Source organism: Salmo salar, chromosome ssa20 (genome assembly GCF_905237065.1).
Source record: "Salmo salar chromosome ssa20, Ssal_v3.1, whole genome shotgun sequence".
In the NCBI taxonomy this organism is placed as follows: Eukaryota; Metazoa; Chordata; class Actinopteri; order Salmoniformes; family Salmonidae; genus Salmo; species Salmo salar.
In genome coordinates, this window is record NC_059461.1 from 8,740,697 (window position 1) to 8,757,271 (window position 16,575).

At 43.0% G+C, this 16,575-nt stretch overlaps 1 protein-coding gene across 3 annotated transcripts in view; it reads right to left on the reverse strand.

Moving 5' to 3' along the window:
* LOC106580155 (rho-related BTB domain-containing protein 2) overlaps positions 1-16,575 on the reverse strand; it is a 95,430-nt gene that overhangs the window by 6,875 nt on the left and 71,980 nt on the right. For all 3 annotated transcript variants that reach the window (XM_014160896.2, XM_014160895.2, XM_014160897.2), the window contains one exon: positions 77-316. In XM_014160896.2, the coding sequence (XP_014016371.2) occupies positions 77-316 (240 nt within the window). The remainder of the gene's footprint in view (positions 1-76; positions 317-16,575) is intronic.

A 16,575-nucleotide genomic window follows, 5' to 3' on the forward strand; every position in this document is an offset into this window, starting at 1 on the left:
TGTATTATGTGTATTGCAGTAACAGTGTCATCAGTACAACTGTCATTCAGAGTATACGGTACGTGTAAAGACTCACCTGAGCCAACTCCAGGTAAGCCAGCACCTGTCCGTCGATGTCCACTCCCTTCATCGACCACTGGAGCAGCTCATTCACAGCATGCTGCTCTGTGAGGGCAACAAGGCGTGGCAGACACAGCCGGTTGGATAGGACGATAAGCTCAATAGGCTCCAGGTCAGGACAGGGCGAAAGCAGCCCACAGTACATGAACTCCAACACTGCACGCATACAGGAGCTACTGGTGTCAGGGATGGACACCTGGAGGAGGGGGAGAGGGGGAGGGAAGAAAGTTGGATAGAGAGATTCAAATTTTGTGAATTCGAAAATAATAATACTATGTCTTCTAAACTCAGCAAAAAAAGAAAGTCCTCTCACTGTCAACTGCGTTTATTTTCAGCAAACTTAACATGTGTAAATATTTGTATGAACATAACAAGATTCAACAATTGAGACATAAACTGAACAAGTTCCACAGACATGTGACTAACAGAAATTTAATAATGTGTCCCTGAACAAAGGGGGGGGGTCAAAATGAAAAGTAACAGTCAGTATCTGGTGTGGCCACCAGCTGCATTAAGTACTGCAGTGCATCTCCTCCTCATAGACTGCACCAGATTTGCCAGTTCTTGCTGCGAGATGTTACCCCACTCTTCCACCAACGCACACCTGCAAGTTCCCTGACATTTCTGGGGGAATGGCCCTAGCCCTCACCCTCCTATCCAACTGGTCCCAGACGTGCTCAATGGGATTGAGATCCGGGATCTTCACTGGCCATGGCAGAACACTGACATTCCTGTCTTGCAGGAAGGAAATCACAGAACGAGCAGTGTGGCTGGTGGCATTATCATGCTGGAGGGTCATGTCAGGATGAGCCTACATGAAGGGTACCACATGAGGGAGGAGGATGTCTTCCCTGTAACGCACAGCGTTGAGATTGCCTGCAATGACAATAAGCTCAGTCCGGTGATGCTGTGACACACCGCCCCAGACCATGACGGACCCTCCACCTCCAAATCGATCCTGCTCCAGAGTACAGGCCTCGGTGTAACGCTCATTCCTTCGACGATAAACGCGAATCCGACCATCACCCCTGGTGAGACAAAACCGCGACTAGTCAGTGAAGAGCACTTTTTGCCAGTCCTCTCTGGTCCAGCGACGGTGGGTTTGTGCCCATACGCGACGTTGTTCCCGGTGATGTCTGGTGAGGACCTGCCTTACAACAGGCCTACAAGCCCTCAGTCCAGCCTCTCTCAATCTGCTGTGGACAGTCTGAGCACTGATTGTGCATTCCTGGTGTAACTTGAGCAGTTGTTGTTGCCATCCTGTACCTGTCCTGCAGGTGTGATGTTCGGATGCACCGATCCTTTGCAGGTGTTATTACACATGGTCTGCTGCCACTGCGAGGACGATCAGCTGTCCTTCCTGTCTCCCTATAGCGCTGTCTTAGGCGTCTCACAGTACGGACATTGAAATGTATTGCCCTGGACACATCTACAGTCCTCATGCCTCCTTGCAGCATGCCTAAGGCACATTCATGCAGATGAGCAGGGACCCTGGGCATCTTTCTTTTGGTGTTTTTCAGAGTCAGTAGAAAGGCCTATTTAGTGTGCTAAGTTTTCATAATTGTGACCTTAATTGCCTACCGTCTGTAAGCTGGTAGTGTATTAATGACCGTTCCACAGGTGCATGTTCATTAATTGTTTATGTTTCATTGAACAAGCATGGAAAACAGTGTTAAAACCCTTTACAATGAAGATCTGTGGAGTTATTTGGAATTTTACAAATTATCTTTGAAAGACAGGATCCTGAAAAAGGGCCGTTTCTTTTTTTGCTGAGTTTAGTAGTTATTTAAGTGATAATGCCAGAGAAGCCAGTGTTTGGAGGATATATTTGCATGGGTGTTGTTAGGCCCGAGACTAAGTTTATGAAAAAAATTGTTTACATCCCTGTTATTGTGCATTTCTCCTTCGCCAAGATAATCCATCCAGTTGACAGGTGTGACATATAAGAAACTAATTAAACAGCATGATCATTACACAGGTGTACCTTGTGCTGGGGACAATAAAAGGCCACTCTAAAATTTGCAGTTTTGTCACACAACAATACCACAGATGCCTCAAGTTCTGGTTGACATTCCTGCTCACTGAAGGAAAGTTCACCAGAACTGTTGCCAGAGAATTTAATGTTCATTTCTCTACCATAATGTATTTTTTATAGAATTTGGCAGTATGTCCAACCGGCTTCACAACCACACACCACATGTAATCACACCAGCCCAGAACCACCACATCCGGCTTCTTTACCTGCGGGATCATCTGAGACCAGCCACCCAGACAGCTGATGAAACTGAGGAGTATTTCTGTCTGTAATAAAGCCCTTTTGTAAGGAAAAACTCCTTCTGATTGGCTCATGTGAAATCCATAGATTAGGGCCTATTAAATGTATTTCAATTGAGATATTTCCTTATATGAAATGTAATTCAGTAAAATCATTGAGATTGTTGCATGTTGCATTTATATTTTTGTTCAGTATAGATTGATATATAGTCCTATACTGTATATAGATGTCCTAGCCTACCCTTTTCAGGTAATACATTCAATGCAGTATTAGCCTTATATTTAGGTAATTCATGATTGGTTATGAATAATAAACTTCTAACGTATAGCCTCTGTCTCTTGTGCAATACACTAGCACCTGTGCTCTGCTGGCCTCTCCTTAAAAAACGCTCCTTAGCTCTTGGAGTCCCATGCAGGAAAAGCTAGACTGAATAGCTTGCTGGACATCTTTTTTTGTTGTTGTTGCATTTCTTATATAAAGACTATTCCAAGGGATGCAAGCTCTTTTTTGCTGAATGTTAAATGTAGTAGCCAATAGAACTCATGGGTAGTTTGAAAGAAGAGCGAACGCACGATGGCGGTAGGCTATAGCAGTTATTTATTCAGACCCATAACCATTCAATCTTGGGGAAGAAAAGTGAAAGACATCTGCATCTAATTCTAGTACTATATTATAAGAATGTCATTAGAATGATGAGGACAAGGACAACAAAACATATTCCATTTAACTGTTGAAAGCGAGGAAGGTAAGAAGCAACAAGAGAGAGAAAGAGGAGGTAGGCTAATAGCATTAGGGGAAACATTATGAAAGTTATATATGCGTCAACGTACTAATTATACAAATAGGCCCTATTATATTTCAAAATTAAAATCAAATTCAATAGACTATACTTGTCACTTTGTAGGCCGCATGTGCTAAACCAGAATCGCATGTTTTCTTCTGCTTTATCATGGTTTGAACGACGTGTGTAATTCCAGTCCATACAATACAGTATAATACAATACAGTAATACAGTTCACACTCAAAAATATTAGCCTACTGGAGATAGTTTCATGTATTTACCCAGGAGAGCTAGCCACATCTATGGGATTTTATGTTTTTCTTTCATGCGTAATGTGCAGCAGCCTACATCATATACAGTGCATTCGGAAAGTATTCAGACCCCTTCACTTTTTCCACATTTTGTTAAGTTACAGTCTTATTCTAGAAGGGATTACATTTTTTTTTCACCTCAATCTACACATATTACCCCATAATGACAAAACAGAAAGAGAGAATTTTTTGCAAATGTAATAAACTGAAAAATGACATTTACATAAGTGCTTCACCATAGGGATGGTGCCAGATTTCCTCCAGACGTGAGACTTTGCATTCAGGCCAAAGAGTTCAATCTTGGTTTCATCAGACCAGAGAATCTTGTTTCTCATGTTCTGAGAGCCTTTAGGTGCCTTTTGACAAACTCCAAGCGGGCTGTCAAGTGCCTTTTACTGAAGAGTGGCTTCCGTCAGGCCACCCTACCATAACGGCCTGATTGGTGGAGTGCTGCAGAGATGGTTGTCCTTCTGGAAGGTTCTCCCTTCTCCGCAGAGGAACTCTGGGGCTCTGTCAGAGTGACCATCAGGTTCTTGGTCACCTGTCTGACCAAGGCCCTTCTCCCCCGATTGCTCATGGTGGTTCCAAACTTCTTCCATAAGAATGAGGGAGGCCACTGTGTTCTTGGGAACCTTCAATGCTGCAGAAATGTTTTGATACCCTTCTCCAGATTTATGCCTCGACACAATCTATAGACAATTTCTTTGACCTCATGGCTTGGTTTTTAATCTGACATGCACTGTCAACTGTGGGTCATATAGGCAGGTGTGTGCCTTTCCAAATCATGTCCAATCAATTTAATTTACCACAGGTGTACTCCAATCAAGTCTCAAGGATGATCAATGGAAACAGGATGCACACAATTTTAAGTCTCATAGCAAAGGGTCTGATTACTTATGTAAATAAGATATCTGTTTAAACATTTTAATACATTTGCAAAAATGTCTACAAACCTGTTTTTGGTTATGGGGAATTATGTGTAGGCTCTGTACTGTATTTGGTCTTTTTTGGGCTTGTGCTCATTAAATACCATTAATGTAGGGCTCATAAAATGTATTTAATATATGGCTCATCAGGCTCAGGTAACATCAGGTTTGAAATTTTATGCTCTAATCAAATCCAGACATATTTATATGCTTTAATGCTTTTGAATGACACTTCCTGTTTTGGCGGGAAATACCGGGTTACCCGGGAGAAAAGTGATTTATTCTCGGGAAGGAACATTTGTAAAATACCGGGAAAATATTCAACTCTAACCCCAACCTTCAATGTAAGGGCATGGGTGGGTGGATCTCGTAAGTAAAGTGATGTCAGAGTGATGTCACAGGAAGTAGCGTGGGGGAATGGGGTTGTGCAAGGTGAAGGGCAGTCAGTCTCCAGTTCGAGTAGAACCTTTTGATCCTGCCAGAGATGAAAGCCCCGGCCTGCCAGGGGGGTGTTGATGCTAGCTAGCGCTGTAGCTAAGGGTAACAACCTCAAAGCACCCCAGAATAACCCCACTGGGCCAGTCACCCATAGAAGGCTTGGATGTCATTGTGGGACAGAGCTTGAAGCAGAGCTGTGGGATGGTCCGAGGAGAAAACACCTCTGACTGGACCATTTACGTAAGCACATCCAAAACGGAGCAGTACACACAAAAAGAAAAGCTAATGTGTCCCCATATCCGGATAAAACAAGTACAAAAGTACAGCTAGAGAAAATAAGGTAATATTCCCTCACTGTGTCCTGCTCCAATAAGATTGTCTGTTGTTGGAGCAGTAGCACACAGGCTGACCAGAGCTACCCATACAGGCAGAATGGGCTGGGCTGAGGTACAATAGACATGTGGCTGTGTGGTTCTTTGAAGAGTTCGATTCAGGAAAACATTTAACCTCTCAGGCACATTGGATCAGTGTTCATTTTGTCAACAACGGCCATGAGGAAAAATACTCGTCAACAACCTATTTTTCCTGACTAAAACTATGACGATAATCAGACGAAATGCCCTGCAAAAAAATGATTACAAATCACTTCTCATTTTAGTTGACGAACATCTAACGAGACGGGAATTCCATGTGAGATCAATGGACATATAATTTGACATGAAGCTGCTTTTCATCAGTTTTGTCCAATCCTAAACATGCTATTGCAGAATATCCTCTCATTGACAGAATTGACATCTTTCAGCTGCACGGTCAGATTGAGCTGATCTGCCCAGCCCTCCTACACAGCTCCCAGGTGGTCACTTAGGTCACTAGTCAATCTTTTGAACTGATGTGAAGCCAGGACATTTGACTTGTAACTAACCTCAGCTATACTTAAGAAAAACATAAACGCAACATGTAAAGTGTTGGTCCCATGTTTCATGAGCTGAAATAAAAGACCCCAGTAATTTTTCATACGCACAAAAAGTTTATTTCTCAAAAATTTTGTGGACAAATTTGTTTACATCCCTGTTAGTGAGCATTTCTGGTTTGCAAAGATAATCCATCCATTATTGAAATTGATGCATGTCGCATTTATATTTTTATTCAGTATAGAAACAATGTTTAATCTCTCTCTTACTTTCATGTAGGCTATTTTCGCTTTGATCACATCAGAAGTTCTACTTTTCCATGTGCTCTTCATCTGTGTTGCCGCTCTCGCGCCGCGGTCCTCGAATGCGAGTTGTGGTTGCCTTATGCTATGGGGAAAATGAATGCTATTTGTTGAATTTTAGGACGACAGTAATAGTTTCGGGATTTTTGGAAAGCTCAAATTCTACCCTTTAAGGAAACCAACTTATTTACCCCCTTGTAGGTTATGACGGGGAGAAAACCAGAGCTGTTAATTGTATAATCTGTAGCCAAGGCTTTACGCCTATATGGTTAACTATGGCTGGCATTAGTTACAATCAGCAACAATATCAATGTTGCCAGCCAATCTATACGAGGGGATAGTAGGCCTAGTTGGACAAGGCCATCTGCCTAAATATTCACTATTTAATAGAAAAAAATACACTGACTATTATGTGACTAAAATGGTTGTGAATAAAACTAGACAAAAATGGTCTAGTTTTAGTCGACTGATAATGACTAAAACTAACAAAGGATGAAATGACTAAAATGTGACTAAGACTAAAAGGTATTTTAAGACTAAAACTAAATCTAAAACAGCTGCCAAAATGAACAATGCCACTGGAGAAAAGTGTCCGAGGAGAAGTTCTGTTAACCTGTTGGGTCTAGGGGGCAGCATTTGCACGTCTGGATAAAAAAAATGTACCCGATTTAATCTGGTTACTAATCCTACCCAGTAACTAGAATATGCATATACTTATTATATATGGATAGAAAACACTCTAAAGTTTCTAAAACTGTTTGAATGGTGTCTGTGAGTATAACAGAACTCATTTGGCAGGCAAAACCCTGAGACATTTTCTGACAGGAAGTGGATACCTGATGTGTTGTATTGACTTTAAACCTATCCCATTGAAAAACACAGGGGCTTAGGAATATTTTGGCACTTCCTATTGCTTCCACTAGATGTCACCAGCCTTTACAAAGTGTTTTGAGTCTTCTGGAGGGAGATCTGACCGAACAAGAGCCATGGAACGATGATGTCCCATTAGACACCTGGCGCGCGTGTTCATGTTGGGTACCCTCGTTCCAATACGTTATAAAAGAGTATGCATTCGTCCACCTTGAATATTATTCATTCTCTGGTTAAAAAAGGCCCTAATGATTTATGCTATACAACGTTTGACATGTTTGAACGAACGGAAATATATTTTTTCCCCTCGTTCATGACGAGAAGTCCGGCTGGCTTACATCATGTGCTAACGAGACGGAGATTTTTGGACATAAATGATGAGCTTTTTTGAACAAAACTACATTCGTTATGGACCTGTGATACCTGGAAGCGACATCTGATGAAGAGAATCAAAGGTAATGGATTATTTACATAGTATTTTCGATTTTAGATCTCCCCAACATGACGTCTAGTCTGTATCGCAACGCGTATTTTTCTGGGCGCAGTGCTCAGATTATTGCAAAGTGTGATTTCCCAGTAAGGTTATTTTTAAATCTGGCAAGTTGATTGAGTTCAAGAGATGTAAATCTATAATTCTTTAAATGACAATATAATATTTTACCAATGTTTTCTAATTTTAATTATTTAATTTGTGACGCTGACTTGACTGCCGGTTATTGGAGGGAAACGATTTCCTCAACATCAATGCCATAGTAAAACGCTGTTTTTGGATATAAATATGAACTTGATAGAACTAAAAATGCATGCATTGTCTAACATAATGTCCTAGGAGTGTCATCTGATGGAGATTGTAAAAGGTTAGTGCATCATTTTAGCTGGTTTTATGGTTTTGGTGACCCTGTCTTTGACTTGACAAAACATTACACACAACTCTTGTAAATGTACTGTCCTAACATACTCTAAATGTATGTTTTCGCCGTAAAACCTTTTTGAAATCGTAAAACGTGGTTAGATTAAGGAGATGTTTATCTTTCAAATGGTGTAAAATAGTTGTATTTTTGAAAAATTAGAATTTTGACATTTATTTGGATTCAAATTTGCCGCTCTTGAAATGCACCTGCTGTTGATGGAGTGCACCACGGGTGGCACGCTAGCGTCCCACCTAGCCCCAAGAGGTTTTAAGAAAAATAAAATACCAGATTCATGAAGACTGCTCTATCCTTAGTGCAGTGTATTAGTTGACGGTAGGCCATGACCCCCCCTCCATCTTGAAACTTGTTCAGAACCTGGAGAGGGTCCAAGTGTGTTTCTCTCATGAGAGGAGAGCAAACAAAGGCACACTTATTCCCACAGCCACAGTGACGGCCAAGGAGTTACAGGGGGCGATTTTGGGAGGGATAGAAAGAAAACTGCTGGGACTGCAGATTGCAACATCGGACCATGGTAACCCCCTTCTCTTCATCTTCTCCCACCCGCCCTCACACACATGCGCACACACAGCATATACCTTTTTAAAAACTTTGCACCACTCTGACCGCTAGGGGTTGTTAAGCAATAAGGCACAAGGGGTGCGGTATATGGCCAATATACCACAGCTAAGGGCTGTATCCAGGCACTTCGCAACATATGGTGGTGGAAAAAGTACCCAATTATCATACTTGAGTAAAAGTAAAGATACCTTAATAGAAAATGACTCAAGTAAAAGTGAAAGTCACCCAGAAAAAGTCTAAAAGTATTCGGTTTTAAATATACTTAAGTATAAAAGTTAAAGTATAAATAATTTAAAATTGCTTATAATATGCACATCAGACAGATTTTTTACAGATAGCCAGGGGCACACTACAATAAGCATTTGTGTTTAGTGAGATCTGAGGCAGTAGGGATGACCACTCACTCTTGATAAGTGAGTGAATTGGACCATTTTCCTGTTCTGCTAAGCATTGAAAATTAGTACTTTTGGGTGTCAGGTAAAATGTATGGAGTAAAAAGTACATTATTTTCTTTAGGAATGTAGTGGAGTAAAAGTTGTCAAAAATATAAATAGTAAAGTACAGATATAAAAAAAAAATACTTAAGTAGTACTTTAAAGTATTTTGAATGTTTTATTTTATTTAACTAGGCAAGTCAGTTATTAAGAACAAATTCTTATTTACAATGACGGCCTACCCCGGCCAAACCTGACGACGCTGGGCCAATTGTGCGCCCCCTATGGGACTCCCAATCACGGCAGATGTGATGCTGCCTGGATTCGAACCAGGGACTACAGTGATGCCTCTTGCAGGGAGATACAGTGTCTTAGACCGCTGTGCCACTCGCGAGTTTACTTAAGTACTTTATACCACTGATATCAACAACCCCCCAAGGTGCCTTGTTGCTATTATAAACTGGTTATCAACGTAATTAGAGCAGTAAAAATAAACGTTTTGTCATACCCGTGGTATACGGTCTGACATATCATGGCTGTCAGCCAATCAGCATTCAGGGCTCGAACCATCCAGTTTATAATACATTATAACTGGGCTTAGCGTCAGATAAGTTGAGAAGGTAGTGATTCAATTACAATTTTTGTTTTACATTTCATCCTTTCAGCCCAATATGTTGCTCAAAAGGTTGTATTAAAAGGAGAACAAGACATTTTAAAAAGTCTCAGAGCAGTCTCAACACCACTATTGAGCAATGCCATGTGGTCTAGCCAGAAGAGGGTTAGAGGTGGGTAGAGCTATGGGAACCACAGGGGTCCTTCCTCAGTCCCAGGGGTGCCCCTCACCTGCCTGTCTCTGTGCCAATTAGGAGAATGTCAGCATGGCAGTGACCCTTTATTATGGCAGAAAGATCAAGGTAGAGACACAGTTGGACGCTCCTGTTCAAAGTTCTCTCGCCCAGACAGAGGAGCGGGGGAATGAATGGACACAGCGCTAGTTCACCAGAGACACAGAGACAGGGAACGTTATGGGGACACAGGGCAATTTAGGGATGATCTACAGTTTTCTGTCATTCAGTATCCTTTCCCAACTCACCCTCGTTGGTTTAGGAAGTGATTGGTTGACAGAAAAAGAGGAAATGGAGACAAGTAACTTTAGAGAACACGACAGAGAAAAGGTAGCCGGGGGGGAAAAAAGTTGAAGTAAGCGGTGTCAAAATGTCAAACGGCACGTCGTCAGAAACCAAACCGCCGTTGCCACCACGAGAAAAATTTTGAAAGAGAAAGAGAGGAGAGAGAGGAGAGCAAGAGGAGCTGGAGAGTGGTGGCAGTAATGCCTCCTACTATTATACTTATGTTGCAAACGTACCCTGTCCCTCCCTCCCTTCCTTCCTTCACCCCTTTCATCGTGTCTCCTGTCACCGTTAGTCTTGTGTGAGAGGAATGTGACAGGCTTTCACACTCAACTAGCCAGAGATAAGCCACTGGGGCACACACACTCATATGGAAAACCACAGATGTTATTATAGTTTTGTGATTTTTCTATTAGCTTTAATTTCTATTTGTTTTTTACATTTTTATTTGAAATTCTATTGAGTTTCAGTTCGTTTTCAAACTTGATTTACTTGTTTTTATTTAGTTAGAGTTTTCAAAAATAATTTCTATTTCATTTTTATATTTTTAGTGTTATGGACAGAAGGTAGCCTTACGTGTGGGAGGCTAGGAGTCATTTATGTGTCGTAGGCCTATAGTTTGTGTTTTTTTGGGATGTCACTTCTTGCCACTGGGTGATGGGTCAAGTCATAAGTTTGGTTTGTAAAAAATACTAAGAGCTGATCCGGGAGGACCATGAACAATGAGCACTAGGTCCCAGTGTATATGGTTCCACTGCCACAGGTCTGTCCGGCAAGAACAAGTCCAGATGTCTTTAGAAAAGGTTTATTACAGATAACGGATCTTTAATGGATGACATCCTTATTCTGACCAGAGATTCTGTAGTGGTTACAGCATTACATTTACATTTTAGTCATTTAGCAAACGCTCTTATCCAGAGCGACTTACAGTAGTGAATGCATACATTTCATTTCATGCATTATTTTTTTTTTGTACTGGCCCCCCGTGGGAATCGAACCCACAACCCTGGCGTTGCACACACCATGCTGGCGTTGCAAACACCATGCTCTACCAACTGAGCCACAGGGAAGGCCAGCAACTAAGGTTTCTTATTGCATTCACGGTCCTTCGACTCTACAACCTACCCCTATTTTCCAGTTAGGTTTAAATTATAAATCAATCTTAAAGTGACTTGGATTTAAAAGGATAATCATCATTGTCCAACTCAGATTCAGACATTTCTGCCGTGCCGTTCAAAGCTACGGCCAGCTCTGGAGGTTGAGCAACGCATGCTGTGCCTTGTTGGAGGAGGGGTGATAGAAGCAGGCTGATATGCCCATAAGCGAAACAGTCAGTCCTTTCTTGATCCATCGGTCGACACACAGGGTTATTTTTCATGGCTCTTTCAGAATCTCATTAACTACCTGAGTTGCTGTATCCATTTGCAAAACAATCAATCCGTTTACTCTAGCAGTGACAGGACTTTTACATTTGGGACCAAGTGTTTGGTAGAATTTTCTGAAGGCTGGCTCACCTCGTGGACTTGCCAGACTGGAAGAATAAATTAACCAGTGCTTCTTCTCTTTTTTTTAAACTCATTTGAATTAAGGTTGTCATCTTTCTGCTCTTTTAATGCAAACTGCTAAAGTCGGTTGTCCTGACATGCAGCTACTAACAGCTGTTGGCTGTCTTACCTTGTCTTTATCCTGAAATTGATTATATGATTCTTTGTGGGTGCTGTTCAGATGAACTATGATAAACTCCTTACTCATCATCAGAAGGGCATTCAAACCAAACTCTCCCACCAGAGAGGGGCTTATTGAGTTTATTGTTGGCAGGACCAGAATAGCAGTGTTTTCACAGCACCGCATGAACACGAAGAGTGAGTCTAAAAATGTGTATGAAGGAAGTGAGAGCGGAGCGTGGCGAGACAACTCAAAGAGAAAGGTGTTAAAGAAAGCACTGTGCTGGCTGATGGCAGACAGATAGAAATCCATTCTCGCTCAAACGGAGGACAATTTTTTTGGTTGTTGCTTTGCTTAGCAGCAAGGCCCTGGAATGACAGTTTTTTCAGGCTCCGCTCTATTCAGGAGGAAAATAACTCAGAGAGGTGGTCAGGGTTGAAAACACTGAACTCTGTCTGAGAATACCCGGGCCAGGTCGATTAGAAAGGCCTGCTCCCTGAAGTGTTTTAGGGAGCGTTAGACAGTGATGAGGGGTGGTCATTTGACCACAGACCCATTATGGATGCAGGCAATGATCGCTGAGATCCTGGTTGAAGACAGCAGAGGTGTATTTAGAGGGCAGGTTGGTCAGGATGATATCTGAGGGTGCACGTGTTTACGGAGTTGGGGTTCTACCTGGTAGGTTCATTGATAATTTGTGTGAGATTGAGGGCATCTAGCTTAGATTGTAGGACGGCCGGGGTGTTAAGCATGTCCCAGTTTAGGTCACCAAACAGTACGAGCTCTGAAGATAGATGGGGGGAAATCAATTCACATACGGTGTTCAGTGGGTGGTCTATAACAAGCGGCAACGGTGAGAGACTTGTTTCTGGAAAGGTGGATTTTTAGAAGTAGAAGCTCGAATTGTTTGGGCACAGACCTGGATAGTATGACAGAACTCTGCAGGCTATCTCTGCAGTAGATTGCAACTCCACCCCCTTTGGCAGGTCTATCTTGTCGGAAAATGTTATAGTTAGGAATGGACATTTCTGGATTTTTGGTGGCCTGCCTATGCCAGGTTTCAGACACGGCTAGGACACCCAGGTTGGCTGAGTGTGCTAAAGCACTGAATTAAACAAACTTAGGGAGGAGGCTTCTAATTTTAACATGCATGAAACCAAGGCTTTTACGGTTACAGAAGTCAGAAAATGAGAGCGCCTGGGGAATGGGAGTGGAGGTAGGCTCTGCAGGGCCTGGATTAACCTCTAAATCACCATAGGAACAGAGGAGGAGTAGGGTAAGGGTACGGCTAAAGGCTATAAGAACTGGTCGTCTAGTGCGTTCGGAACAGAGAGTAAAAGGAGCAGGTTTCTGGGCGCGGAAGAATAGATTCAAGGCATAATGTACAGACAAGGGTATGGTAGGATGTGAATACAGTGGAGGTAAACCTAGGCATTGAGTGAGGATGAGAAAGGTTTTGTCACTAGGGACACCATTTAAACCAGGTGAGGTCACCGCATGTGTGGGAGGTGGAACAAAAGGGCTAGCTAAGGTATATTGAGCAGGGCTGGAAGCTCTACAGTGAAATAAGACAATAATCACTAACCAAAACAGCAATGGACAAGGCATATTGACATTAGGGTGAGACATGAGTAGCAGAGTGATCATAGGGACCAGTGAGTAGCTAGGCGAGCTGGAGACACGGCGATTCAGACAGCTAGTGTGCCGGGGCTAGCAGAAGGGCCTTAGGGGGACGTCGAGACGGAAGAGTCTGTTGTAGTCCCCTCGGACGGTTACGTCAGCAGACCAGTCGTGATGGATTGGCAGGGGTCCGTGTAGGCAGTAAAAGGATCCAGGCCAATTGACAAAATAGGTATTGTAGCCCAAGAAATTAACTGATGGACCTCTTCAGCTAACAATCCGATATGCTCTAGACAGCTAGCGGGCCGTGGCTAGCAGATGGGCCTTCAGGGGATGTCGCGATGGAGGAGCCTGTTGAAACCCCCACGGGTGGATTACGTCGGTAAACCAGTCGTGATGGATCGACGGGTCTCTGTGTCGGCAGTAAAAGGGGTCCAGGCCAATTGGCAAAATAGGTATTGTAGCCCAAGGAGAAGCTGATGGACCTCTTCAGCTAGCTGGGAGATGGGCCTAGCACGAGGCCAGATCCAGGCTAACTGGTGCTTGCTTTGGGAGATGCGTCTCAGACAGCACGAGGCAATGCATTAGTGACAAGGGGACCCATCTGCCTGCATCAGGCACAATGGCACTGCTCACAACCACAGCCACATTGGTGCCACTCCAACGGAGGCTTTGTCCATGCACCGCAAGGCCAGCCAGCTAAGCAGGGAAAAGGAGGGATGTGTGAGGGTTTTTGTGCTGAGATTTCAAACTGAGGTGAGTATGCAACCGTAAGCATCTAGGACTCTATCCCACTATCCTGGCTGCTCCACTATATAAATCTCACATGCACACATAATTACGGCTTCACATTGTCCAGTTTCTCAGTCTTTGTTAGATGTGCACCTGGCCACTGCATTGTGCCAGCGAAACGCCATAAAGAGTGCCACAATGGGACAAACATGAAGCTTTCAGGGTTACCATGGATACTGGCAAGCATCCCGGTAGCCTCCACTGTCGACCCCCACCCTCACTGCTTTTGGTGTTTTACAAATGTCCTTATAGACAAAATGACCCCCACCCTGCACCATGACCCTGTCCATTCCACCTTAACCCCCAACCCTCCTCCCTGTAGATTCTGGCTGTTAGAGCATCTATCGGACCATGCCCGCGTCCTGGGGCTGTCGGCTTCCTGGAAGGGCTGTAACCCAAAGCCTGTAACCATACCTGGGGGATCTAGTTCGTCAGAAGGGCACAGGCAGCAGACACCCACAGCCCCCAGAGACAGGCGCTCACTCCCTGGGTGGGTCAGCCCGGTCCGTAGCCCTGTCCTCGAGGAGTAGTGTTTCTAGAACCCGAGCCGTCAGAGAGAAACTGGGGGTAACCGGACACCGCGTACAGGGAATACTGACCTGGATAAGGAGAGGGATGCTGGGACTCGGAGAATCCGGAACCATCCGGGCCACAGTCCCACAATATCCTGTGTTCTAGCTACTATATATAGCCTGTTGTGTGTTCCTGGATTGTTTCTCATGTATTGTTCACGGGTAGCTCTCTAACATGAATGCATGTCATGTTACGCTGTTTTCTTGAGGTCAATGGTTGAAGGAAAACAAGCTCCCTTTGCGATACATACGGTCTGCTACTCTACCATCTCTCTCAGCCTCCCTCAATAGCCTCTTCTCGATCAGATGCGGCTGTAAAATGACCGTATGTTGATACCAGGCAGGAATGCGGGCAGTATGTGTGGTTAGTGCTGTGATATGATATTCTGACGATTCCTCTTGTCCAGCAAGTTTTTTTTTTTTTTTTTGTCATTTAGCAGACGCTCTTATCCAGAGCGACTTACAGTAGTGAATGCATACATTTCATACATATATATTTTTTTTGTACTGGCCCCCCGTGGGAATTCGAACCCACAACCCTGGCGTCGCACACACCATGCTGGCATTGCAAACACCATGCTCTACCAACTGAGCCACAGGTATGTGTAGACAGGAAATGTATGTGTAGACAGGAAATGAAACAGGAAGTCCCGAGGCGAGTCAGCTCAGACGCGGAACCCTGTCTGCCTGCTGCTTTAAGCCACTTATCTGGTCAGTTAGCGTGGCAGCTAACTCTGTGAGCCCTTAGAAGAGGTGAAATAGGTTTATAGATTGGAGTGCAGAATAAGGCCGTTACGGTGACCATATTACAGCCACAACGTTTAGTCACGGTAATTAGACTTCTAAAAGCTCTGATGCTGCTGATGGTCATTAGTAGCCTACTAAACTTGCTAACTGCCCCACAGTCTATTGTCCCTCTAATCACTCTGACATCAATGCAAATGTAATCAAACACCTCATGAGCGCCCATGAGCTCATGTTGTGCAACATTTTTAGAGGCTATGTAATTGCGTGAGAAAGAGTTTTGATGGCCTCTATTAAAACGAGGAGGATCCCATCAGCTTTCCATAGGCTAGGTTTACCCAATTTTATTCAACAACTTTTCTAATATTAAGCACATTGATTCGCTTTAACACAGGAACATAGCCTACCTGGCTGGCATGAAAACACACCATGGGAAAAGCGTCCTTTATTTGCTATTTAAGTGCATAGATGACGTGTATTTTTTTCTCATGCCCCTGTTCCAAGACAGGCGCATGATAATGGTCCATTCTAAATCAAAACTAATTTCACACATATTATTGTGAATTACATTAAATTAAGAATAGTTTGATGGGTGACAATATTAGCCTATCACTTGTGAATGGTGTATTATCACTTGTGAATCATGCCCAGCTTGCACATTAAGGCACAAAACAGCGCATATATATTTTTTGCAACTTCGCACACCTCATGTATCCTAGCCCATAGGCCTATATGTTTTATATCACAACTAAATTGGCCAAATAACTTCTTAAAATTAAGCACAATCCGCTTTATAACCAGTGTAAAGCCTAACTGGCATACATAGGCTGTGCATGAGTTTCACCATAAAAATGCACCTTTATAATAAAGCATTACATGCATAATCGCATTTGCAATCACTTTCGAGAACAGTGTTTCCCCCGCTAATTGCTAGCATTTTGGAACATTAGCCCTTTTAGCCTACTGCCGTGTGCATATTGCTGCGCTTATAATGTGAAAAGAATTGCCTAAACAATCAACCTCATTGCTTTTAAACGTTTTTGGGATGCGAGTGGTTGTATTAATTTGGCATCTATCACATCCCACAACTGTCCCAGAGTATGTTTGGAATATTTATTTCTTGCACAGAAGTTGACCAAGAGAAAAAAATAAAAATAATGGCACAGAATTCTAAGCAAATCTTGTCTGCTAAAT